General features: G+C 35.2%; 1 protein-coding gene across 3 annotated transcripts in view; it reads left to right on the forward strand.

Annotated features, from left to right (window-relative positions):
* The window catches only part of LOC111051212 (putative transcription factor capicua), a 50,426-nt gene that overhangs the window by 2,567 nt on the left and 20,423 nt on the right, over positions 1–27,436 (forward strand). For all 3 annotated transcript variants that reach the window (XM_039432864.1, XM_039432862.1, XM_039432863.1), the window contains 14 exons: positions 2,106–3,628; positions 6,830–7,005; positions 8,965–9,079; positions 10,136–10,342; positions 11,090–11,214; positions 12,564–12,801; positions 14,625–14,988; positions 16,392–16,586; positions 17,486–18,008; positions 18,775–19,079; positions 19,842–20,021; positions 21,649–21,888; positions 23,384–23,473; positions 25,520–25,933. In XM_039432864.1, the coding sequence (XP_039288798.1) occupies positions 2,550–3,628; positions 6,830–7,005; positions 8,965–9,079; positions 10,136–10,342; positions 11,090–11,214; positions 12,564–12,801; positions 14,625–14,988; positions 16,392–16,586; positions 17,486–18,008; positions 18,775–19,079; positions 19,842–20,021; positions 21,649–21,888; positions 23,384–23,473; positions 25,520–25,933 (4,251 nt within the window). In that variant the 5' untranslated portion in view covers positions 2,106–2,549. The remainder of the gene's footprint in view (positions 1–2,105; positions 3,629–6,829; positions 7,006–8,964; positions 9,080–10,135; positions 10,343–11,089; positions 11,215–12,563; positions 12,802–14,624; positions 14,989–16,391; positions 16,587–17,485; positions 18,009–18,774; positions 19,080–19,841; positions 20,022–21,648; positions 21,889–23,383; positions 23,474–25,519; positions 25,934–27,436) is intronic.

Here is a 27,436-nt window from a genome sequence, read left to right on the forward strand (position 1 = left end):
GTTGTTACTTAACAGCAAATTATAAATTGTCGTTGAAAAATGTTTCTATTAAAGTTTTCATGTTTGAATCAAAGAAATATATAATTTTGGATAGTTTTTCAAAACGAAAGCATGGCTATTCTTCTTGAAAAATAACAGTGAAAAAATGAACATCAAGCTACCATCAACCCTACAATCATTGATGCTAAAGTTGCATTATGATGAAAAGTAAATAATTCTACTAAAGTTGATTATCATTGCTGAAAGCGAATAATCTGTTTACTGTACAATAGGCTGTGCCCCTGCTGTCCATTTTAAAAGTAATTTACATACAGTTTGAAAAGTCTTATACTCCCTCATCTGTGCATAAGGTTTATTAATTTATCCTCCAAGTGCAGTATGAAATATACTGCAGACACGATTCATAAAATGTAATTTAAAATAATGAGTTTTAACTATCAATAGATATACTGTAACTATACATTGAAAGTGGAGCACATTAATGCCCATAAACATTACAAAATAATATATATTTTTAATAAATAAATATTGTACACCCCTTATATTTAGGAATTGGGGCGTTGGGTTTTATTGGAGTTTATTAATTGCTTTTTTTCATATCCTATATTTTTAATAATTAAATGACGAATAACAGGTAAAAAGTTAAAAGTTGAGCACTGTCTACTGTATTATGTTTTCATTATTACTAATCATCTAGGAAAGGCAATGTTGAAACTTGAATAAATTCAAACAAATGCACAAACCACTAAAAAACAAAATTGTTCTAATGCATGTAGATTTAAATGATTTCTTAGTTGTGGAAATCCTAGAATTTATACACTTAACAAGTTATCTATATAAAGTTGTTAATTAACACTTGAATTGACTCAAGTCCGGATGTATCTAAACTTTTTTCCTATTTATTTGAACAATCAATTAGTTATTCATCAATCAGTATGCATTTCTATGCCTGCACGATGCTCTACTATTCTTCTGTAATCGCATGCCTTGTCGAGGTAATAATTATTCCAAGTGTTATTTCACGGCTGAGAAGATTTCATGGAAACTGTGTTGTGGATGGGACGGACAACAGGAAGCATGGAGAGGCCGTAGTAACACAGGCACAGGTGGCCCACTCTTCTATACAATATAGTTGTACAGCTATTCTATAAAATAGTGCGGTTTTTCCATGTCTGTCTAGCAGCTGAAGAATTAAAATTCGCATGCAGTAAGCTTTTAATTAGACAATACTATTCCACCTGCTTACTCATGAAAATTTTCTTTGTTTGTCCATTACTATCGGCTGTAATATTATGCAGTTTTCATGCGTGTAGAATCTGTTTCTCGCTATAAAATACTCGCTGATCATATCGGAATTGTATTGACACTGAAATATGATCGGAAAAAATGAACTGTCTAGAAGATATTTATCTCATTTGTCTCCAATTGGTTAATATATTAGAGAATACTTTTATCGTTTTGATTGGCTTCTACTCTTCGCGATATTCCTATTCTCAATTCTCATGAATCTAAACATCATTTATCATACCAATATTAATAATTATGCAGTTATTCTAAATTGATGAACTGTGATCTAGAATCACTAAGTAGACTCTTCCGATTTATCCAAATTGTTATTTATTACATAATTTTGCATCTCATTTGATTCAGATTGTTATGTTTGAATGAATGTTTCTCAAATTACCTAACGAAAATGAATTTCTCTATTCTCATCAATTCATCCTACTCCAAATATTCTTTTTTCAATCAGCTATTTGATGAGCTTCTCAGACAGACTAGTTTAGAAGATTCCAGAATTGATAATCGTACTTTCCGTCATTGAATCAATGTGACGTTGTAAGTCTTCATCAACGAACCATTACGGATCGCTAAAATTACTGATTTAAAGCTGTGTCCAATGGTACCTAGTGAGTTAACTTTCCAATCAAATATTGAGTAAGGCGTCAATTTTAACGGTTTCCGTTAAATTTCGAATGAGTTTTATGAATTCAATATAATATTCAAGTTGCATTTAGACTTGTAATTCAATATAATATTCAAGTTGCATTTAGACTTGTAATAGATTAGTTCTTTTAAAAAATAATAATGATTTCTTTCTTTTCCAGATTGATGTCATACCTCCTCAAAGACTTTCTGCTTGCTGAAATCAAATCTCTGAAGCATCTTTCCCAGCTTGGTACTGCTCATCTAAATCTCGTCAGGATGGAAAAATATCAGAAATCCAAAAGTTATATTAAATTTGTAATCTAACACCTAAACGAGTCCATGATGGTTTTGATAAGCTTTATCCTATCAGACATAAAAAAATTGTTGAAATGCCCGAAATCGACCACTGTTTGTTTTCGAAATTTATTATAGATTCCATCAATTATGAGTTGTTGAATATGAAAATGAAGACTTGTAAAACGTGTTGTGACATTCAGACATTTGACTGTTGTCGCGTAGAAGTCAGTGGTGTTGGACATTTAGTGTTAAAAAATTATGAAAAACATTCGAGGTATTAAAATTGGAAAATGTTGTGGTGGAAGGGAAGGGGGTAATTAGATAGGATGAAGGATTGCAGTGCACTCTCCTATCAGGGGATAAATGTGGTGGGTGGGGGTGGAGAAGTGGGGGGTATGCACAGCAGCAATATGGTGGAAAGACATCACCATCACCCCCAACAACAGCCGATCATTGTGCAAAACAACATCAACAACAACAACCACATAATCGAGCAGAAAGAGACATCGTCCATAATGAGCATCCGGAAACTGCCGAAAAAGCGGAAGTTTGATTTGTCTGAGTTGGAGGAGAGTGACAGACCTGCCGAGGGTCCGCCTGCTGCTGCGCCGAGTGTGGTGATGCCCCCTCAGGCGGCGGCCGTCGACTACTCGGCGGTGGGGGTCAGACGACAGCTGTACGACCTGCACAACATTCCGCCGGTCATCATCGAGGACAGGAGTGACGACGACAGGGTCATTGTGCAAATCAGGGATACTGAGTGTCAAGAGCAGATGATCCCTGTTAGTGTACCTGAAATGGGTGGCGGAGGGGTGGGTGGAGGGGGTGGCATTTTGCGCAGTACAAGCAGTCGTGCCAACGGTCGCAGTGATATTGAACTACACGAGTGGTTGTTCCATAGGGTGTTGGCGAAACGCGACCGCTACTACATGCCCGGTGTCATAAAGAAGACGGGCTCGTGCAACGATGTGTGGGTCGAGTTGGATAGGTTCGAAGGGGATCTGGTGTTGTACAAGGACGTGTTGAATCTGGACAACTGTGACGTGATCAGTGACGCGAGCCCGGCGCTGAGTCAGGTGAAGATCGGGTCGCGATGTTGCGTACGAGTGGTGCAGGACGAGGCGCAGGCGAGTGTGTTTGTCGAGGCGAGTGTCGTCAACATCCTCTCGTACCCGCTGCGCTTCGTGGTGGACAGCCAGGGAGGGCGGGTGGTGGTGAAGAGGGCCGACCTGCGCCTGCTGCTGCCTCCCTGGTGGGATGAGCTGGTCTCCGCCTCCGAGGATGCCTCTGTGCCCCCGCCCCCGCCTTCCGTCAGCAACGGCCATTTGCAGCCCCTCCACACACTGCAAGTGCACCAGGTCGTGCCTACGCTCCAGCCCGTCGATACCGGAGGAGGATATTACAGGTAATCATTCATTTTTACTCAATAGAATATTTTTTACCAATAGTAACAATTCATTTTTACCTACTCATCCTACACTGATTGTTACTCATGCTCTACATAGCTTTCAGTGGAAAATAATTTTTTATGTCTTTGTTTGGGAGTCCCTCACGAGATTCGCCGTCGCATGATTATGATGATGTATACATTTAGGTTGTCAATGGGTCTCACGACTGTTATATTTTAGCCGGGACTACCTATTGACGGGAATAGCCTGGCTAATAATATTTTACAGTGATACTAATAAATGCACTTTGTAATTAGCCTATCAATAAATAAGTATATCAATAAAGTAAGTTATTTGTAATTCAACCTGAAAAATGGTCCATTCTATTGTTGAAAAAACTAGTCTATTCTATTATTGAATCCTCGGTCGGAAAATTCGGTCAATTCAATTATAGAAAAAGAGATTAGTTACCAGTTTCTTTTTTTATTTCCTCTATTTTCTGTATTTGCCCAATCTAATAAGTAAATGAATTATGCAAATATCATTACAGAATTAATCGATTGTAAAAAAGGTATATAAATATTAACATTCAAGTATAAACTTTTAAAATTATTGAGATAAAATCACTGTTAAAAGAAACTGTTTTTACAAAATATATTTTAGAAGTATGCTAAAATAATTAGAGTATAGAATCCACTGAACATACACTGAAAGTCTAAAATTTATTATCATTTTTAATGATGTCATGTAAGAGAGGGAGAGAGTGAGAGAGATTGAGTGTGAGTGATGGTTGATCGAAGATTTACTGTATTCTACTATTGAACACTAATTTTAAATTGAACACAATATCACAGCTAAGGGGGTAAACCGCTATTATTGCTCTCACTGGCTCACTCACAAAACATATTTGTGATTGCCGTTAACTAAACTGGTAATCTATACAAATATCTAAAAGACTGGTAATTGAATAATGGATCAAAACCAAGTGAAAATTGCCACAACATTCGCGAGCTGGTGTTGGTGTAGTCTATTGGAATAGAACAGTGCAAGCTCTAATTTCTGCATCAGACATGGCATGTATAACAGTTTTTATACAGCTAAATTATCTTTTGTGCTCAACTTCCAATATTAAAGGTAAAAATAAGAATAGAGTTTTTCCAAGGTAAGATTAAATCTTGATGAGATTTCTCATTTTTTACAATGTCATTCCTTCTAGACTAGTCTGATCAGCGTCTAGTAATATAAATGTTAAAATGATTTCCATTCTACTAGTTTTGATTTATTCGAAATCAATTTTCTAGATTTTTGCATGGATTGCAAGATTCGTACAAATATTCGATTGAAATGTCGGGAAATTGAAGATTTATTAGGCATTTGATCTTAATTTATCGTAAATTTTCTCAACTTGGCAAAAAATTGCAATTGACAGTTATAACAAGAATGGAAATACCATAAAACAGATAATTGATAATAGACAGATGAGATAATAAACTCATTCTTGTTTTCACAATAGTAATAGTAGATCACTCAAGCCAATAAATGCATTAGGAGAATTAAAATTGATATAATATAAAAGATTAATTCAAGATCAAATGGTTTTAAGATTCCCAACTGAATTCAGTATTGACTGAATTGTTTCTATTTGACTTGAAATTGCAATGTGAGTGAAACTCAATCAAAATATCTACTCTATCTCTTTCTCTCTCATTTATTAACGTATTTCCTTCTCTCTTCAGCTTGTCGGATGCTAAAATACTGGTTTCGAATGACTAAGACGATTTGATGAGTTATGATTGTTTATATAATGATGTGTAACGTACTACGGTATACTTTTTAATGGCTCTGAAAAATTCATTGTCCTTCGGAGAGTCTTGAAAACAATTGAATTATTGTAATTAAACTCTCTATTCTTCGTATATCTCATTCCGATTGTATCTGTTTCTCAGAATGTTGTACTCTACATATTTATTAAATGTTGTTCATTTACAAATAATTCAATCCTTTAAATAGAAAAACATGCCAATTAAAATTTGAATACCATGTTTCATAAAGTACTCTTAATTCTCTTGCTACTACGCGTGAAATTCCTTTAATTATTTTTTCATGGATATGGTTATAAAATTCTACCAATTCTCATGAATTTTATCAAAATACAAAGTTTGCGTAAGAATAATGCTTTCTTTTTTCCTGTAGGTCTATTCCATTTTACCGAAGTTTTCCTTTTTGCATTATTGTCTCATCTGTTCCCTTTATATTTATCCTCTTTTCTCAATCCTATCTGTTAATGTAAACTGTGTGGTCGTTGGTTAAATTAAAAAATATTCTCGGCCAAAACTTCTTCTTCTTCTCTATCGAACCCTTCTGCCTCTCAGCGTCGGGTGTTGCTCTGAATCCGGGTTTAACCAGCGTGTGGGGGATTAGCCCAACAGCCGGGTTTGGAGTACTCCTTCGTCTGGCTCCTACCCTTCGACCTGTCCGGCTAGGGAGGCCCTACCGGTAGTTAGACTACCGCCGGCATAGCGGCCAAAACTCATTGTCTATTCTTATTCAATTGAATTTTCCATTTCTCATTTGAATCTTCATCTAAGAAACAAACGATTATTCTGTTTTTCTCAGGCAAGATTTATTGATTCTTGTCTCCAATATTATTCAGATTACCATAAACAATATTCATTATTTAGTTAGTACAATTTATTTAGAATAGTCTCTTATGTTTCTATCTAAAACAATTGAGTGCAGTGTGAATCCCCTTTCTTATTCAACTTCCAGACAATAACATTTTATATTTAATATAATTATTACTATAATAATCTTTATTACAACCTAATATTGTTTCTTGAATTTTCATGTAAATAGGCCTAATACTCATACGCTCAAGCTTTATAATATCCAACGCTCAAGATTTAGGTTACAGTAAAAATTTTACTATTTACTCAGTTCTACCCAGAATATTTCTATAATTCGAAAAGTTCTTTTTGGAGTACTTTACACTAACTCTTGTTTTAACTTTGTTTATAAGGCAATTTTTTTCTTAGATATTGAATAAATAAACATGTATCTTTTCCAAAGCTTACCACACTTGTTTTCTTTGAGCCATTTAAACTAGATTCTGTCATCAATTTTTAAAGCGTTCCTTGATTTTTCCAGTTATTTGCACGGGTGTTTCTCAATTCCAATTTTATTATTAACACTTGGATGCAATATTTGTTATTGTTCAGATCAACAACCACTTCACCTCTTCAGAACATGGCGACTCCGATCAGTCATCAGACAGCCAGCAGCTCGGTGCTTTCGAACGCGAGCGGAGACGACCTGAGGCGGCGCCACTATGACGACTTCTGCGAGAGTGATGACGAACTACGTCAAGAGGACATCCAGTTCCCTTCTGATGCTGGTAAGCACATTTCAAATTCAAATTGTCTCGATTCCGTTTCTAAATTTGCGAGCCAACTTGGCTTGGTCAGGGATAGCGTCGCAAATTTCAGTATGCTATCGCTGTCATGGGGACAATTCTCATTTTCCTGACATTTTTGTTAATCAATAACTAGTAGTTCTGTGAACAGTAGACCTCGCGCAGTTATAAACCGCAGCCTCCTCTAATACTGTCCATCAGAGTAAATTCTGTCTGTATATGGTGTCGGCGAGCTATCGGTGTGAAAACGGCTAATGGCTGATGGGGTTGGTGTATCAAAAATGCTAACAACACAAGCTACTCTTCTTCAAGACATACTGGCAACAGGACAGCCCCGAGTTCAAAGCAGAGAAAGTTCGAGAGACAATACTATGTTATATTAGTTATTAATTGCATGCGTTATTGCACGCAATCAATAGTTCATTTAATAGTGCATGAGAATTGCATTCAATGAGGCATGCAATTAATAGTCTACACAGCTGCTTATTTTTTACCAAGTTACATTGAGATTGAATGCGTCATGACAATTTATAATCCACTCGACAGCTCATTTATGATGAAAAATCCTGTAGTCTGATTTTTACTCTAATATTGGTGTATGAAGGAGGCTCCTTTTTCCTTTTATATTATCCTTGAAATGCAAAATTTCCATAAACCTTGTATATACGTCGACGCGTAATTTGAAAAGGAACATACCTGTCAAATTTCATGAAAATCTATTACCGCGTTTCGCCGTAAATGCACAACATATAAACATTTAAACATTCAAACATTTAAACATAAAGAGAAATGCCAAACCGTCGACTTGGATCTTAGACCTCACTTCGCTCGGTCAATGAATAATTTGAAGTATTTATTTTTATATACTAGAGTATATATTCAAGGTATATATAAGAGTTGATGTTCCTCACTGAATGGAATGTTTCATTTCTTATGCACCTGATTAGAATTTAAGAAAACTAAATTCGATCAATTAATGATATTTATCATTGCTGAACGATATCTAGGAGTATATTGTTTGTGATTGAGATTGATCAATTCCAGAAATTGTATAAAACTGAAAATATCGTTGTTGTACATAACTCGGCCAATTCAGGTATTTTCAGGTATTGGATTTCAGAAAAATGAAAACAAAGCTTCATTTTGAATGGAAATCACGTTGCTGTATTCAAAATGCATATTTTTTCTCAGATATTCCACTTTCAATGAAGTAATGACTTGAAGTTGAAGCTATACATTTTACTGGTTGTTATACAGTAATAATTTTTGTTGTATATAGTATTGTATATAAGATAGTTGTTGAATAAATAATAGTCCATGTTCTAGTGAAGTCCTCAAGTAACATGAATTAAAAAAAATGACGTAATCATGATATCATCAAACCTGTTTTACTATATAATTCCAGATTTTGATTTAAATAATAATCTCTGATAAAGCATTGTTAACATCTTTGTCAACTAGTAATCAGGATGTTCATCAGGATGTAAACAAACCACAAAATAATTAATCTTAGTAAAACTGTGCATGTAATTATCTTCCTGTTATTTTTTATCTATTCAAATTTTAAGTTATAATGTTATCCACATAGAATTTCTTAGTAATGGAAGTTTGGAATAGTATTGTTTACAAAATAATGAATAAGTAATCTGGTATTATAACGCAACGCTTTAAAAGTTTGATTATACTTATGTGATTCTTTTTTCATTCAGTATTTTGCCAGTGGGACAATGTTGTGACACTAGCATCATGAAATCTATTCTGCTTGTTCTGATCTCTTCCATGGCTTTGATATTATGACATCAAATTCGTTCATTTTTCATAAATGATAATCAAACAAGAAAGCGTTCTAACCCTACAAAGTTGATTGATCGCTCCTATACATCTTCATTGCAGTATTTTATTTGAGAAGAGTAACTGATTTAAAATGTGTTTTCTTGCCAGATGGTTGCCGTGTATCAACTAGCAGCAAAAGAAGTAGTATGCAGAGTCGGGGCAGTACGTCGAGTCTGATGGATCACGGCAGTATCACTCCACGTTCCACGCCAGCCACTCCAAGGTCAGAGCTACTATCAACTTTGCTACAAGTCTACTACTATGTTTATTTTGATTGAAGGAAAAAATCATTTTCATACTTTTGCTTAGCACTTTTTATTTCAGTTAGTTTTAAAAAGCATTGAAACCTTTCGTCAGGCAGCTCTACTGAAAACTACAATTGTCCGTTATTTGAAGATATTAAAAATATTTCGGCGAGGCAGAACATCTCACTGCCAATTGAAGCCACAACCATAAATAAATAATTGAAATGTTCTGGTAATGAGAATGTCTACTTTACTTCAAAAACTTTGAAAAATTAGACATTTTGTTATCCTCGGGTGTCCGTAGTAGAAAGGTTTTATTGGAATTTCCATTAATTTTCCCCCCACAATTATACTTATCAGGCAGAATGTTGTGACTATTCCAACGATGGAAGTCATGAATTAAAGAATAAAGTTGCCCACTCAGAAATTAAACATACTCTGTCCTAAACCCATTTAATTCAATTTCTACCCAAACATAGAATTTTTCTGCAGCTTTCAGCTTGAGATTAATTTTGCGCATTATTCCCATTACTTTGAAATGGCCGATCCGAGGACTTTTTCAGTATTGTACCATATTGCATGGGAGTGCTTCAGAACAGCGAGATTGAATTATTTGTCTAGTCCTAGTGTAGTATGAACATAACCTAAAAGGTTGTGATAAATTAGGTTTTAAAGGTGAAAGGAAAGGTCAGGGAGGTTAGGTTTTGGCCTAATATGTTACTATTATTTGGAATGTGTTGATAATTTTATATAAAATATCATTTGAAATGTGTTTATAATTTTATGTAATGAACTCAAATAACGAAAAGTTGAAATACTCGCACTTACGAATGACACCCGTTTGCATAATTAAAGTGAGTGGATTAAGTTAGGAACTCCTGTATTAGGTCATGATTAAGACCTTGGTTTGAACGGAGATAGATCAGCTGTTCGTTTAAGCCCGGAATGTAACACATTATGATAGATGTAACCATATATCTAAATGTAACTTTAGATCAGCTGTCAGACTGATGTGGTGTTGTGGTGTGTGACAGGTCGCAGGCGGCGACGCCTCACAAGTACAAGAAGGGTGACGTGGTGTCGACCCCTAGCGGCATCCGCAAGAAGTTCAACGGCAAGCAATGGCGCCGCCTGTGCTCCAAGGACGGATGCCCTAAGGAGTCGCAGCGTCGCGGCTACTGCTCGCGTCACCTCAGTCTCAAGGGCAGCAGTTTGCGCGCCGCGCCTGCCGCCTTTCCTAGGTAATCAACCTGTTGCAATGCCCAGTGGCATGCGCAGTACTCAATTCCCTGTCACACCGCTGCAATTTCAACCCTTTTCTCCTGACTATGTAAATCAATCTGAAATCAGATTATCCTTTTCAACAAGACACTGGATCGCACAAACAATATGTGAAAAAATACTCAGTCGATGTTATTGTTGATAAGTACTTGAAAATAACATTTCACAAAATAGCTTTCTAATTTTCGATGGATACTTTACGGTTTAAGTAATCTTTCTCATTGGTGAAGAATACTGACAACGATTATTAAACGATTGGAGGAACTTGTAAGTTGCATAAGTAACGAAGGAAAGATGTGGGTTTACTTCAAAAGTCTCAATAAAGATTTTTATATATTTCCAGTGATGAGGACTTTGAAGAGTTAAAACAGATGAAAAATAGCATATACAAATCCTGTTCTGACTCCTGTGTCTTGAAATTAATAAAAAATGCCAGGTTCTCTGGTATGATAATGAATAAGTTGATAAACAGTTTTTCAGCAACAGCACATTTTCAAAACCTTTATTGTGATCGGAAGGTTTTTGAGAAACAATCATAACAATTTAAATAAGTTAAATACAATCATAACAAGTTTAATCAAATAATCATAATAAGTTAGAAAATTGAAATCTCACATCTTTTAGTTTAGTACAGTAAGAAAAGTATTGGAATACTAACCATACTTGGTATTTTTCATTACATATCATTGAATTTGTTACTGTTACAGGGGTAAAGGTAGTGTTTTGGATGGCGAAGAAACGTCCAGAGACTCAGAAACTTCACCGAATTACAGTGACAGACGCATCACTGATCGGTTCGACCCTGACGAGAAGGAAGCTGCCAATATGCTCGGTAAAAACAGCATTAACTCATTGACAAAGAGTACATTGTATAATACAGAATATTCTTATTTTTACATATGAAAAAATTTCTTATCTAAAGAAGTATTTGAATCTGTTTAAAAAAATACAAGGTTATGATGTCACCTGGAAGTTTCCGAGGTTACATTGCTTGGAAGTAACAAAAATCACAATACAATAAAAATGTATTGAGGTGTATTCACAATTTGAGTATATAGTTTTGAAGTGTATAGTTGGTACTCACAATACAATTAGAAAAGTTAATGAGAACTCAAGAGACGAAGGACTATTAAAAACAAAAAGCTAGTCAACTAAAAAAAATGATACTTGAATATCAATTTAATGTTGAAACGTTTGATAATAAACAAAGAATCACACTTTAAAACTGAAAAAAATATAAGAATGTTGACATTTTATACCTCTTCTTATTCGTACATTTTTTCATGATTAGCACCTAGTTAGTCACTAATAAACTATTTTCTTTTGACTTGAATTGATTAGAATGATGTTGGTGAAGGTATGACCTATTGGTTTAGCCTTCTATATTGGTCGACTAAATTAAAAGTTATCAAATTTCTACATGATAGGATAGATGATATAACATCACATCCACAACAACTTCCACTGTAAAAAACAAATTAGCAGATTTCATTCGATAATATTTCATTAGGGAACAAATATTTTCAAATGTATTTGATATTTGTACTTTGTTTATATTTTGTTGTTGTTTTTTATTTTTTCAATCTCATTTAGACTATATCCAACTATCAAAATCAGAGAGAGAAGCAGTTCTAGGCTTATTTTGTTGATTTTCTCTCAATTATTTATTTATTCATTCACAATGGAGACAACGGGTTTCCCCAAATCCTTTTACAATATCAATCTTACAAATTCGAATGAAAAAAAATGATACAAATGAAAGATATAATACTTATGCAAAAAGAAATAATACAGATAACAAAAATAGTACCCAACTCAAGAAATACAAAGATTTCAAATACTCATGGTAAAATGTAAAAAAATAAAGAATTCAAAAATTTCAAAACTTATTTTGCTAAAATAAAAATTGAAGAATATATTAACAAATAATAAACAAAAATTCAAAGAATACACTATCAATAGAATAAATTACTTTCATATCTGAACGACATCCCAAACCATATCCACACTAATACACCTGAAATTTAGTTGATCAGCTCAATGTTTACACAAAATTATGATATAACGCTTTCGGGAATTGAGCGCGAGAAGACCAGAAGACATCCAGGTGCCCAGACAAACTGTTATGATGTGATTTTGTGCTTATTTAGATAATTAAAGAATTGTTTTGCTGGTGTTTAGTGTCGCTGGGCAGTTCGCGGTCAGCGACGCCGGCGTTCTCGTCGCCAACAGGGGGCGGAGGGGGGTGTTCGTCGTCGGCCGTGTCGCCGGGTGTGACGATGCAGTCGCCGGTGCCCCCTGTCGGCTCCCGCCACAACCTCTTCCTGCCCATCAACAGCCGCGTCAGAGGGGGCCCCGTCACGCCCAATCACGCCCATCCTCACTACTCTCTACCTGCCTTCCAACAGAATGTCATCAGGTGAGAACTATCACTGAAAACAAATTATTTAATGAATTCAGTTTTTCATGACAACTCAGCTACGTAGAGGCTGGCTGAATTTACCTATTGCTTTAACATAATGAAAAATCTATTTATTTATACATTGATACATAGGTTACAATATCATTCTCAACTATGAATGATTGGGAAAGGAACAACAGGTTTAAAGCCCAAAACTGTTTCTTTCCCAAATTTAAGTAGAATTAAATTAGAATACTTCATTAAATCACCACTGATAACTAAAAAACACCTTATTAATAATTGACAATTTTAAAGCTTGATGAGAAACTCAAACTTATTTGATTTGAGTAGATATCATTTCATAGAATGATATCAGATACGTAGAGGCTGGCTGAATCCATCTATTGTTTCAATATCAGAAAAATCTATTTAAATAGAGATCAGCTCATAGAATGGTATGAGCCACGTAGAGGCACATTTATGTATTGTTTCAAAATCAGGAAAATCAGAGTGCTGGAGACGAGTAACTTGATAGAGAACCATAATATTATTTCTACACTATATGTAAAGGTAGGAATTGGCTTAAACATGTAGGGGATACGAAATACATGTTCATCAATTAATTATAATTTCAATAATTTAAACAAATTTATTCAATTTGTGATTCAAATTTACGTTAGATAAAATTCATTCAAATCGATTCTTAATTATTACATTTGTTAATACTTTAATAAATTCGATCTTTTTGTGTATAGTTACTGATGTTTTTTGATGATCGATTCATTGATTACATGATGATTTGTAGAATCTTTTGTTGATTGATTGTAAGAATGTCGTCGAATGCAAAATTTCTTATTAATTTTATTTCCAATGTTTTTTTTCTCCATTTTAATCAAGGTAATACGAATCCTCCCCATATTTGGTTGTATTTTGTAATGTTAGCACTTTTTTCCAAATAAGGTGGCTTAATTTCAATCATCAATTGTCTTGAACGTGAGTTGATGTCTCCCAAATAAAATCATCAATCTACTATTGCTGAAATGAAATCAATTAATTTTATATATATTTTTTTGAATATATGGCAATTTAATTCTAAGTAAATGATTGAATATTATCAAATTGGCTGGGACTACTGAATTAATTACTGGTAGCTCGTTGGTTTGGTTTTTCAAACTATTCAAGGTATAAAATTTATACTAATGTATTGCAATAATTAGCCTACACCCACTAGTGTGAAAAAACTTGGAAAATCATGCAGAAATTTATATTTTTTGGAATTTTTCATATTGCAGGGTAAGGTTTTCCTTGTTTTCTGACGGTACAATTTTTGTTTTCATTATTAATTCATTGAATATTCCACAACTCAAGGCGACAATGATTGAGTCAGAAGAACTGGTTAAACTCAATACTGTTCCTTCCGAATTTTGAATATGTAAGTTGATACTACCCACAATAAGATTACATTTTCCTATTACTGTAATTCATAGAACTTTCAAACATTCAAAAAATGCTTATAATGTACTGAAGACTAACTCTGTAGCATTCAGTGAGTTTAATAGAACTACAACAATGAACAAAAAAAAATCATTTTAAAACTTATAGTAACTTAAATTAACTTTGAAAAACAACTCTAACTTTAATTGAACTTGTATTAATCTGTTTTGCTTTTACCAAAACATAACAATAATTGTTATTACTTTTGATTCCAACTTGGAAAAACACTTTTATCCACTTATTTCGAGGATGATGGTTCTATATAGTTTCTTACCATCTGATTGGTATTTATTTTTGTGAATTGGAATAAATGAATTAGAATTGATATTGTTTGGGTTTGTTGTTAGGCCGGAACTGGTGCGTCCAGGGGCTCTGATGGGCTCGCCGAGCACAAGCATGAGTGTAGCCAATCAGAACAGCGGCAGCAGCACATCGATGGCAACCAGTGTAATCAGGATCTCACCGAACCCGGCTGCGGCGGCGGCTGCGGCAAGTGGTGGCGGAGGTGCGGCGGCCGCCGTGGCGCAAATGATCTCATCGTGGCGACAGGAGAGTGGTCCCTCGCCGCAACCGCAGCCCGCCTCCAGCTATGAGCAGCAGCATCATCCTCAGCAGCCGTCGGTTGTCGTCTCCACTGCCTCCTCCAACCACCACCACCACCACCAACACCACCAGAGCCTCATTCTGCAGCAGGCGCTCACCAATGCCGATGTAAGTGTCAACATTTTAATGATGTATTTCAATATTTTTATCATGTAGAGAGTCTACCAACGCGATGGCATCGGTTAAATGTGAAGAACTTGTAGGTTGTGACAATTCCAATTTTTATTCATTGCAGATGAATCCGCCTATATCCATTGAACATTATTAATTTATATATAATTTTTTTCTGATACTACAGAAATCTAGGGTTAACAATATTAAGTGCTCTCAACATCCTTTAAAGATAAATATTCAAATTCAAATAACCTTTATTCGCAAAAAAAGTAAATAAGGAAGCAGAGACAATATAATAATACATAGTGAATATTCCCCACAAAGACATCAAGTCTGGGTGTGGGGAATTAGTTCCGTGAACTGCATTATAGTAACAATAACAGTTGAAGATTCACAATAAATAATAAAACAAAAGAATAAGTATAAGGTACTGTAGAATAAATAAAATGAAAAAGCGTCTTTAAAGGATGTGGAGAGCACTTAATGCTGTTGACCCTAAATGTCTGTATTATTAGAAAAATATATACATGGTATTGAAAAAAATGTAGTATTGATATAATATTATCATCACCTCATCTTCAACACAGAAAAAAATGTTTGCACTTGAAAAATAATTTTTGGACTTGAATGTTTCATAGAATACTCTTAGATCTTAGAATTACTTTGAAAAGTGACATGGGAAATTCAAGTTTGGTTTTTTTGGCTGTTTGTACTAGAAATTAACCGTGATTTGGTAATAAAAAAATTGCGATTAAAAGTTACAATCTTTCCAGTTACATCTACATCGTGTTTTATCTCTCGTCAATAAATTTACATAATTTACAAATGCTGACAATCTGACATGTTAGATGAAGAGATTTTAGAGATCGTGAACCTACCATACATAGGTTTCTTAGTTTATCCTGTTCCTGTTTCATCTTCAGCTGTGCTGTTCATTATTGTAATGATTTGATCATCAAACCTTGTTTTCAAATTGCTCAATATGTTGTAGTTGAACATTTTCTTTTGCCATTTTACAAGTTCTTGAATTGGAGAATGAATTATAGAAAGTAAGAACTTATTCTTAGAAAGTAAGATCTTAGCTTGAATGTGTCACAACCACCAAGAAAGAAGATTAAAAAATAGTTTCATAATGTAGAGGTTTTAAAAGCGGTTAGTAAAGGTGTAAATTGAGACCACTCGTAGTTTTTTATAAGTTATTATTACAATAATTGTCATAATTATTATAACTTGTTCTATTCAATAAAAAAATCATCACCTTAATTAAAACACAGAAAAACTATTTTGATCTTGATGAATAATTTTGTTAACATTACTGTTTTGTAGGCTATCTGGAAAAAGAATAAAGTATGTGATTGATTGTTAAAACTTGATGCAATACTAAATTGTGATTTCAGATGCACATAAAAGGCATAGAGTCGCCGGCTGACAGCCACGGCTCTCGGCTGGTGAGCTTTGCTGTGGTGAGGGAGCCGCTGCAGGAGAACAATGGACGACTGCAGCAGGAATCTGTCATCAAGAAGGAGAACTCCACTTCATTATCCCATCCGTCCATTTTCCTCGATAACAACTCCACGTCTGTTTTGCAACAGGTACTAAGCTTATTTCAAACATATATTGCCCTCTTTGTTGCAATCTAACTTTCCTGAAACGTTCCATTCAGCTCTTATTCTGCGTCAATTCATTCAGAAACAATGTTTTTCTCTGTTAAAATGATTTATTGATTTTTCTTTTACATTGTAAAATGATGTTGTTATAGTAAATTTTTGGATTATTTACAGGTTTTTTTTAATTTCACTACTTTATTAAAAGTTTAGTATATTCGGGAAATTCTTCTATTATATTTTCAATAATTTACATTTCTACATTATTTTGATAAATAAAAGCTTGTATGTTCTTTGGGGAATTCACTCCAAATTAATTTTACACTTTGTACATAAGCTAAAAATGTTTCATTTTTGCTAATGTCAAAAATGAAACATTTCTATTCATTTATAGTAGTACTTTGTTTTGTTGTGCTATCATTAATATTTTTAATAACCATCTGTTATTTAATCACCCCTGATAATATATTACTGTCTTATCTTTGTTATTGTAGTTTATGAAAATATTTACAGTTTCTGTATGAATATTAATAAATCCCATTCTCTACATCCACTTACATAGTTATTATTTCCGACGTAATTTTTTGCCTTCCTTTTCGGCAAAATGTTATCATTGAAATTATCTATTTATCTCAATTATCTTTAACCTTCTATTCGCTCTTGGTCATCCATTTTTGACGCAATTGTCTCTTGTGTATGTTTTGTTCAATTTCATCATAAAATTGATAATTCATAACTTTCTATTGTATGTTTCCTTATTTATTTGTGAAACAATCTTTTCTTGATCAACATTTCATTTTTACTCAATTCTTGACCTGGAAGTTTATAAACTCTCACTTGCTTCTACTTGTAATTTGCTTTTACTAATGTGGTTATTTGCTTCTCAGGCAAGCAAGATTGGCTTACACGTTTCGACTGGCGCCATCACACCGACCTCGTCACACCAACAGGCCACCATTTCCCAGCAACAGCAGTCAATAGCTGCGACAGTTCAGCAACAACAGCAGTCGATAGCTGCAGCAGTTCAACTGCAGCAGCAACAACAGTCGATATCTGCAGCAGTTCAGCTGCAGCAACAACAGCAGTCGATATCTGCGGCAGTTCAGCAGCAGTCGTTAGCTGCGGCAGTTCAGCAACAGTCGTTAGCTGCGGCAGTTCAGCAACAGTCGTTTGCTGCGGCAGTTCAGCAGCAGCAGCAGCAGTCGATAGCTGCGGCAGTTCAGCTGCAGCAGCAGCAGACAAAGACAGCAGCCGCAGTACCCGTGAACAACACGATGACAGTGACCAGTAGCAGTGGTAGCAGCAACCAGAAGTTCCAGCAGGTGATAGTGCATCCCACCGAGCTGCTGCCTGTGCTGCCGCTGCAACACAAACGGTCCGACCAGCCCGAGAACAATGCGCCCGATATCAGTGAGTCACAACAATTAGTATCAGTAAAGGTGTGAACACTCCCATAAGAATCAACGGTTTTTAGGCTTTCTATCTCTACCCAGCAAAGCTGAAATGCTATTCGAAATCACAGTTCAAGTAAAATAGATGGAAAAGAAAAGTCTGTTGTAGTACAATTCTGAAGCCTGTTACTCAGTCGCTCGATAATAATTCAAGTCAAAAGTCAAAATATTTTACTGCGAACATTAATTGCATTGCAAATGTCAATAATAGATTGAATCATAATTACAAACAAGAAGTCATTACAATAAATTATAATTCTTTTCTTATAATTCAATTCTTTCAATAGTCAATTCAATTACTAAGTACCCTTGTATATTGTATTCTTTCGAACATGTCTAGTTTCGGCCAGTCACGTAATTAAAAAAAATATATCAGAAAAAAGTGTCAGAAAGAATAATACAAGGGTACACTAGTAATCTATTTGATTATTAGAATGTTATTTTTTATTAGGTAGCCCCATTGAAATGAATGACTGTCTGATCTGTTTAAGTCTATCGAATCGATATACTACCAGATTGCGTACTCAGTCACCTTTCATAAAAAACTGTGGAAGAAGCACTTAAAATTTTATCGGACAGGTAAATGTAATGAATTATTAGCTACAGACTGATTTTACAAACGACTGATAAACCGGGCTTCTGTTTCGGAAATGAATGTAGAATATGTTTATTTTATTTTTATTAGTCCAAATTCTCATTACTGTTATTCACAATATTTGTTGCAGACATGACGTCGAACAACGCATTGACGGTCTACCCGTGGGAAGTGCTGGTGCCTCTATTGAACGCGGCAACCAGTGGCTCATCGCCGCCTCCACCGCCCCCGTCACCGCCCCTGTCCGCCCCACCGGTGCCCCTCGACGTGAGCGCCGCCCCCGAGGATGACGACGACGTGTTCGAGCCGGAAGTGAGCATTTCATCGTCGACGGGGGCGGGTGCGGAGGCGGCAGAGGCGTTAGCGGCCGGAAAGCGGCGCACCCAGTCGCTCAGTGCGCTCACCAACTCCAAGGAACCCCACAGTCCGCTCAAGGTACCGACACACCACATCAAAATAGTTTCATTTTAATAATTAATTAAAATTTTCAACAATTGATAATTTCAAATCAAATGTTTAATTCAATAATTGAATCATTTTAAAAATATATTTTTTTTCTCATTGCAAAACTATCCAGTCTATAACTTTGAATGATTTGATACACTGTGCTCTCCGAACGTTGGGTTACTTGTAGTAATATAGTACTATAGCCATAGCATTGGGATACTATCTACTATCTATAGGATACTAAATCGGCGATTTGGTGAGATGTGCTACATAACCTAGATTTTGACAATTTCTTATAGAATTGTATGATGGACAGACTTACTCTTTAGCCTGATATATTTCTTTCATTTAGCATTTTTTGTACATGATTGAATAAATATAAGGATGAATGTTATTTATGTATACACGCACAATTGAATAGCTATGAATAGAAGAATAAATTTTATTTATGTACTCACAAATCTTTCAAGCAATACATGGTTAAGAAAAATACGATAAACAAGATCAGAACATACTATGAAAAGTCAGCATAAACAATAACCGGCCATATTATAAACGATTCTTTTTTGCTGAGGTTGATGCCCACATGTGCTCTAGAGGCGGCTTACGCGTGGGTAATGTGAGGCGGATGATGATGAGAGATGGATGGACCGGGAAGCGATTTTACAACTCATGAATTATATTCAGATTCTTGCTACTTTCTATGCAATATGATTTGTTGTTTATTGATTGTGTTTGTTTGGTGGTTAGGCGAAAGACAGGATCAGACGGCCGATGAATGCGTTCATGATATTCAGCAAGCGACACCGCGGGAAGGTGCACCAGCTGCACCCCAACCAGGACAACCGCACCGTCTCCAAGATCCTCGGCGAGTGGTGGTACGCCCTCGGTCCAGACGAGAAGCAACAGTATCACGAGCTCGCTTCTGAGGTATCTACTTACCCCTTTTCCACACATCTAATTCTATTGATGGTTTTTTAACAAGGGAGTTCCAGGAGAATTAAGAGAATAGATTAGAAATTAATTCAAGCTTACACAATACAATATGAAGGGCACAGGGGGAAAAACGATCAAAGTAACAAAATCTTTTTCCTTCTTCTTTTTCACCTTCTCCTTCTAAGCTGAGAATATTGTTCGTTTTTCCCCTGTGCCCTTCATATATTAAAGCAGAAGTTTACGGCATGATTAAACAATCGCCAAGCAATTGTTTCAGAAGGAACCCAACAATTTTCTTAGGCTAGTCCTTTCACAATGAAACAATTTATTATAAACATGGGTCTTCTAAAAAGGCCTTGCTACCGGATTATACAGTATAAAGATTTCAGCTCCCCCAGTGAAATATAACAAAATTGGGGTAAACTCGGTGAATCACAAAAGTTTTTATCAAAAACCACACTATCATGTTTGGACTAACTATATCTTCTATTAATAATTAGTTATCGTCTCATTCGCTTTAGAAAAATATCAACACTTTATCATTATATTTGAAAGGCTAACTAGTTTATTTGGAGATAAACAATAACTATTGTAACACTACTTTGAATTTATGTGATGAACTGTAGCATTCAAAATACTACTACAAATACACTACTAATAAAGGTGCATTTTCGTTTGTGCGTAAACTTCGGCAGTTGACGACGACAAGCATTGGTGACATTCATATTGTCCAAATTTCAAGTGTGCTAAAACAGCTGATCAAATAACTTTTAATTAGTCAAGAATCAAAACATTTCTAATAATATCAACATATTGCCATTAAAAGTATAAACTCAACCTCCCCCATTACAACATAATTGAACATAATCTTTTAGGTTTTTTAGACAAATTGAAATCTACCCAATCTGACATCCTCACCCTGTCGTGGTCGACGCCGGCATTTACGCACAAACGAAAACCCAGCTTAACAAATGTAAAATCAATTACAATAAGTAAACCACAGCTACCATAATAATATTCCTATGGAAAATGGCTTTCATTGGTGGGGGGGGGGAGTACCTGAGGGAACAACTTTATTGTGAAGACTATTCAAATATTGTTGGTAATATGAAGGGAATTGTATTGTGCATTTATTGTAACTGAAGTAGGCTGGCTGCAGATAGTGCCTCCGAGTAATCCTTCTTCTAGTGCCTCCTTCTTCAATAGGAATTGCAACTGTCTCTAAAATTTCTGGAGTTTGATTCCAGACGCAGATTTGACTCTCCAATTTGTTCCATCTTCATGTCATAAAAATATTCAATCATTTTATTCAGTAAAATGCATTACAAAATTGGAATTCTTGTTTATATTTCTTGTTACATGTTACATTAATTTATTTTGTTGAAAGCTTTCTAAGATTAATTGCAGCACACAAACCTTTGGTTTTGCTATCAACGACTGGAATCTTATTTTGGGGAAAATTTATTTAAATAGTGTATTTGTTTTGTAAATTGTATTATGACAAATGAAGGATGTGCTTTTTTCAATTCAATAATTCTTTATTGTCAAATACACTGCACAAGAATACATAGATAGATGCTTTTAGGCTATAGGATTTGACTGATGTGTTGATGTGTTGTAGGTGAAAGAGGCGCACTTCAAGGCGCACCCGGAGTGGAAGTGGTGCAGCAAAGACAGACGCAAGTCGTCGAGTGGCTCGGCAGGCGGCCGCGGCAAGCTGGGCTCGGTCGATGAGGGCCCCCTCTCACCCCCCACGCCCACCATGCCCATCACACCCAATCTGCCGCTGGTCTCCTCCACTCCCCTCGCCACCCCCACCACCACCACCACTACCACAACCATCTCCGACAAACCACTCGAAGTAAGCCACCTGTTCAATATTATGCATTTCTAGTTTAAAATGTACTGACTCAGCTCTTTTGTTAATAAATAGAATCGCCTAGAATTGTTCGAAAATTCAAAATGTGTTTATTGCCGTGAACAAATAAATGCATGTTATTGACAAAGTCATCAGGTGATCATAATACAGTGATTACATAATACATCATTTATCAGGTCATAATTTATAAATATAGACCTTATGCCCGGTTGCAGAGTCGTCACATAAAGTTAAAAACAGGCAGTTAACTCATTTACGAAGCCATAACTTCACTTTTCGTTGCACAGACGTCAAAGTAAACTATAGCACACATAAAACTAAAAACGCCCGATTAGACACATGTTTCTGTTGCACTGTCGTCAGTGGGAGCTTATTTATGTCTTCAATCGCTAAAAACGGTCAGTTAAGCTATGGGCTCGAAGTCGTGCTGTTAAATCCACTATCTACTCTCGCCAAATACATTTTATAGCTTATGATTGTTTTGAAAGTTGTTTACGAAAAACTATCTTTATATAAGTAAATAATATGAGTTATAGCTATTATTTACCGAGTATAGCTTACTAGTATAATAAGTATATTTTTACTAACAAGTAAATATTTATAAGAATTTATTTTCTAACGAGTATTTTGGCTACTCACAACTCATATTATTGTAGCCTCATTACTTGCAGGTGCTCAACCAATATAATAGAATTGTTATATTATTCTAATTAAATTATAATAATCATGAAGGAAGATTTTTGTTTGGATTTGTATTTTGAAATTAATTAATCTGATAAATTCAAAATTGTAGTAGATACATTTTTTTGGACTCAAAATAGTGTGTGAATTAAGCTATCATTTTTACATAACCTCTAGACTGTGTAATCCAAATTAAGGTTTAAAGCAGTTTTGGGCGAATGCCTGTTGTTTTTACCTGGATTGTATTTGTATATGAATGAATAATAAATAATGTTCTACCTAATTATTGAAAACCAATGATTATAATAATATTATCAACTTATGTTGTATGAAATTTCTGTCGAATGCAGTGTGACTTATGTGTAATGCTAATTCAAGATATAGCTAAATGGGATTGAGCAAACGACTGTGCAATGACCAACTATTCATGTCAGTGACATTAATCTATGTCTCACACAGCTATGTTTGAATTTATGTAACGACTCTACAACCGAGCCTTAGTTTTTTTCTTTAGTCTTACATTAATGTAAACTGTTTCTCCTATGTGCTTCAACTACCCTCGCACTACTTTTTTGTTGTTTTTCCTCCTAGGTTTTATTTTCTGTTTTCTTCTTTACCTTTGTTTTTGTTAGATTTTGTTTTTTCTTCGATATATCAATTTCAATTGTTCTCTCTTATTACTCATTTCATCATCATTATCAATAGATGATTTATGTAAGTTATCTGAGTTTAATCCGTCTCCCAGTAAGGTTTAAATGTTCTACCACCATTCATAGTAACTTTATTAAATTTGCAGAATAAAGTGAATCAGCCGAAACCAGACGGAGCAGCAGCTGCGAGGAATAGAATTCGTAATGATGAAGATTTCTCTGATGAAGATCAAATGGTGAGCAATACGTTGTTGACTCATTCGTTGACATTTAGTGTATCTCTCCTTCCCTGAAATCATCCCCTCCCACTCCGGTTATTGCATGTAGGCCTACGTAATTTCCCCATTACTCATGCTCATGCTGTTTAGACAACCAAATTTCCATTTTTTAAAATGGACACATTGAGTCAGTGATATTAAAAAAATGTCCTCTGTGTTTCCAAATAAATTGTCTATTTTTACTCTGTCTAAAGCACGCAAACTAGCTGATTTATGTTTCATGAACAATATTTCATTTCTCATTGAATTACTCATGAATTATAATTACTCTATAGCATCGTTTACTACAAATTGGTAGTCATTAGGTTGAGATAGAGTCGGTAAACATGCAAGTATTATCTATTAGGGATGGGGTAGTTGGTGGAAGCACGTAATGTAGTAACAATCTGCGTCATCAATAATCCCATATGAGCTTCACTTTTCATCATGATTAACCTATGGTTTATTTCCTATACTCTCTGTAGAACTTTCTCATTTCTAAAAATTTCAACGACTACTATTCAGAATAATATATTTAAGAAGTTTTAATGGTCTTCAGAGTAGTTGATTGTCTTCTCAACTTGGAATATTATTTTAGTTTATTTTAGGAGATGATGGAACTGTATTCATTTTGAGAAAAAAATAATTAACGTCATTTATTGATACGAACAAGGAAAAATAAATAACTGTTCGATTCAACCTTTGAAGTATGAAAATACTTCCTTATTGTGGTTTTGAACAATATATTACCATTTGTTCCCTGAATGAATAGAAACACCTACTATAGAAGATAATCTGAATACTCTAGTGCGTTAATGTGCTATAATAACTTCAACTAATGAATAAATTATTAATTTGATGACGTTTTTCCATGTAATATTTATTTGCATCGAAACATTAACGCAATGTGGTTATTGCACAACAAATAGTTTCAATTTCATTATTCATGTTCCAAACGTTATGCTATTCTATTATATAGTGCGATTAAAATTCATGCTTGACAGTCGGTGTTGTGAAGCTATTTCAATCGAATGAAAACAGCGAGTGCCAAAAGAGTGTCCCCCTTCAAGTCACAAAGATTTCTATCCGATGTTCTGTATTATCAAGGTAATTAATTCATTTTATAGTAACGATGCAACCAAATAGTAACGTTACATCAAATGCAGCAAAACGTGTTTTGACATGATTCAACGTAGGCTATATCGCTAAATATCTTGAGAATTTTGCTACCAACCTTTTTAATTAGGATATTCATTTGACTTGTAACTGAATGTTATCAATAAAGAACAGTATTTTGTTTTGAAAAACATGTTATTAATTGTTTATGTAATTCACACAGAAATCAAATCCATACAGATCGTGAGGACAAATTACACATCCTTGTTAGTGTGACAATGACATTATTAATGATTACACAGAATTCAATCTCCGATCTTACAGTCAATGCACTTCAATCAGAAACCAAATTACTGTAGTATGAAATAATAACATAATCATTTTATCATTGAATAATATTGTAAAATCTTTGAAGAATTGAGAATGGTTAAGTAACCCCCATTTAGAATATTTTAATGGATTCAGGAGGAAGAAGAAGTGTACCTCTTTTTATCTGGAATAAAAATGAGATTGTGTGAAAGTATCAACGATTAACATAATAATTCGAAACCTGAATTTTCTGGAAGGCTGGAATTAAAACTGAGAAAAACCTATTATCTATTCACACAAACAAAATGAAATACTAGTGATACAGTAAAAGTAGTTCAACAGAATGACATCTATGATATGAACTTCTTATTACTGTAGGGTTTAATACATATGATACTTAGTTCATAGTACATTCCATTTAAAATAAAAATTACAAATCAAGTAAACAAGATGCAATTATGATAAATATATGAGTAGATTCAAGTAGATAGTCAAGATGTAATTAAGATGAGTCGATAAGAAGATGAGATGAAATTTTTTGCAAAAATGAACTTTGCAAATAATTTTCAATTATACATAACGCGATGTATTCTGTTGCAGGTGATCTGCGAAGACACGGAGCTGGACCTGAAGTGCAAGGAGAAGGTGACCGACTCGGACTCTGAGTCGCAGGACGAGGCGGAGCCGCTGATCGAGAACAAGGCGTTTCCACAGCAGAGGTTCAGCCCGGTGTCGGGTCTGCCGGCGGCCGGTGACGTCACCTGTCGGCCGAAGCCCATCAAAGTGGCCAACACCACGTCCACCACCACCACTGCAAGTGCATCAGCTGCTGCTGCTACTAGCATCAAGTCGTACATGTCTCAGGTGCAGCCACAGGTGCAGGTGCAGGTGCAGGAGAACCCCCTCCCATCGCCGCTGCCCACCTTCGCCTACCACTCGCCCATCAACCCGAGTGGCGTGTCCGCATTTCAGCCAACCGGCGGCGCCTTCAAAACTATGCCTGCTTCGCCCAAGGTCACCAAAATCCTAGTCTTGAGAGTTATTCTTTTATTTTAAATGCTAATCCATTGCTTGAAAATACTAAACGATTGCATAAATGGTAAATTAATATTATCCATTTCTTAGCAATTCAATAATTTTTCTATCTACAATAGACCTATTCAATTTTTTCGAATTTCATCAATTCAGCAGTCAGCCTTTAATTTCAATTGGATAGTGTAGAAGCTGTTACAAGTGTAGATGCTGTATAGTGAATAGTGAAGTTGAAAATAGCTGTTAGTAGTGTAGAAACTGTATAGTTAGAGATAATAGCAGCAGATCAGCTGAAAAATAACTTTGTTGGATGGTGGGAGCATAAGCCCCGCACACACACACATCGATTTTTTTTTCGTACGATATTGTGCCGTCCTTATGAATTATATCAGATTAAACGAAAATTGACCAACATCATCTGTTTTATTCAATAGAATTAATTTATAAGGACGGCAAAAATTAATATCGTACGAACAAAAATCTGGTGTGGCGCACTCACACAACTTTCCTTGCCGTTATTCAAAGATTTGAGCCAGCTGGTGACAGGGCAATAACGCTGGAGACACACATGAGGTCTGCTATCTCTTCATAGTGAATGATTTAATAGAATCAACAATAATTTGCAATTGAATAATCACATTTTCTCGAATTTAAAGCTTATTTTCAATTTTAGGTGAAAATGCTACTGAACATTAATTGTAGAGATTTTCATGCTCAATCTAATCCACTTTGATTTTTTTTGTTTAAATTGTATTTGAAGCCTGATAATTGGGAATCTAAAATCGAACTTCGCATTGATGGGACGGAGCTCCTGAAATTTCTAAAGATATGGGACTTGTGGCAGTTGATAGAGCTTATCGATTACTATTTTAGAATTGATCAAAATCAATGAATTTCATCAAAATCGTTGGAGCCATTTTCGAGAAAATCGCGAAAAACCCTGTTTTTGACAACATTTTTGCCGCCATCTTGGATTGCATTTGATCGAAATTGTTCGTGTCGGATCCTTATAGTGTAAGGACCTTACGTTTCAAATTTCAAGACATTCCGTTAATTGGGAGATGAGATATCGTGTACACAGACGCACATACACTCATACACACACACACACACACACCACACACACACACACAACACACACACACACACACACACACACACACACACACCACACACACACACACACACACACACAACACACACACACACACACACACACCACACACACACACACACACACACACACACACACACACACACACACACACACACAGACCAATACCCAAAAACCACTTTTTTGGACTCAGGGGACCTTGAAACGTATAGAAATTTAGAAATTGGGGTACCTTAATTTTTATCGGAAAGCAATACTTTTCTTACCTATGGTAATAGGGCAAGGAAAGTAAAAATCGATGTGTGCAAGACATACGGTTCATAAAATAAATTTTACATTTATCTAGAAGTCCTGTTGTTGGAGTTTCAGTT

The sequence above is a fragment of the Nilaparvata lugens genome, chromosome 7, assembly GCF_014356525.2.
Source record: "Nilaparvata lugens isolate BPH chromosome 7, ASM1435652v1, whole genome shotgun sequence".
Classification (NCBI taxonomy): Eukaryota; Metazoa; Arthropoda; class Insecta; order Hemiptera; family Delphacidae; genus Nilaparvata; species Nilaparvata lugens.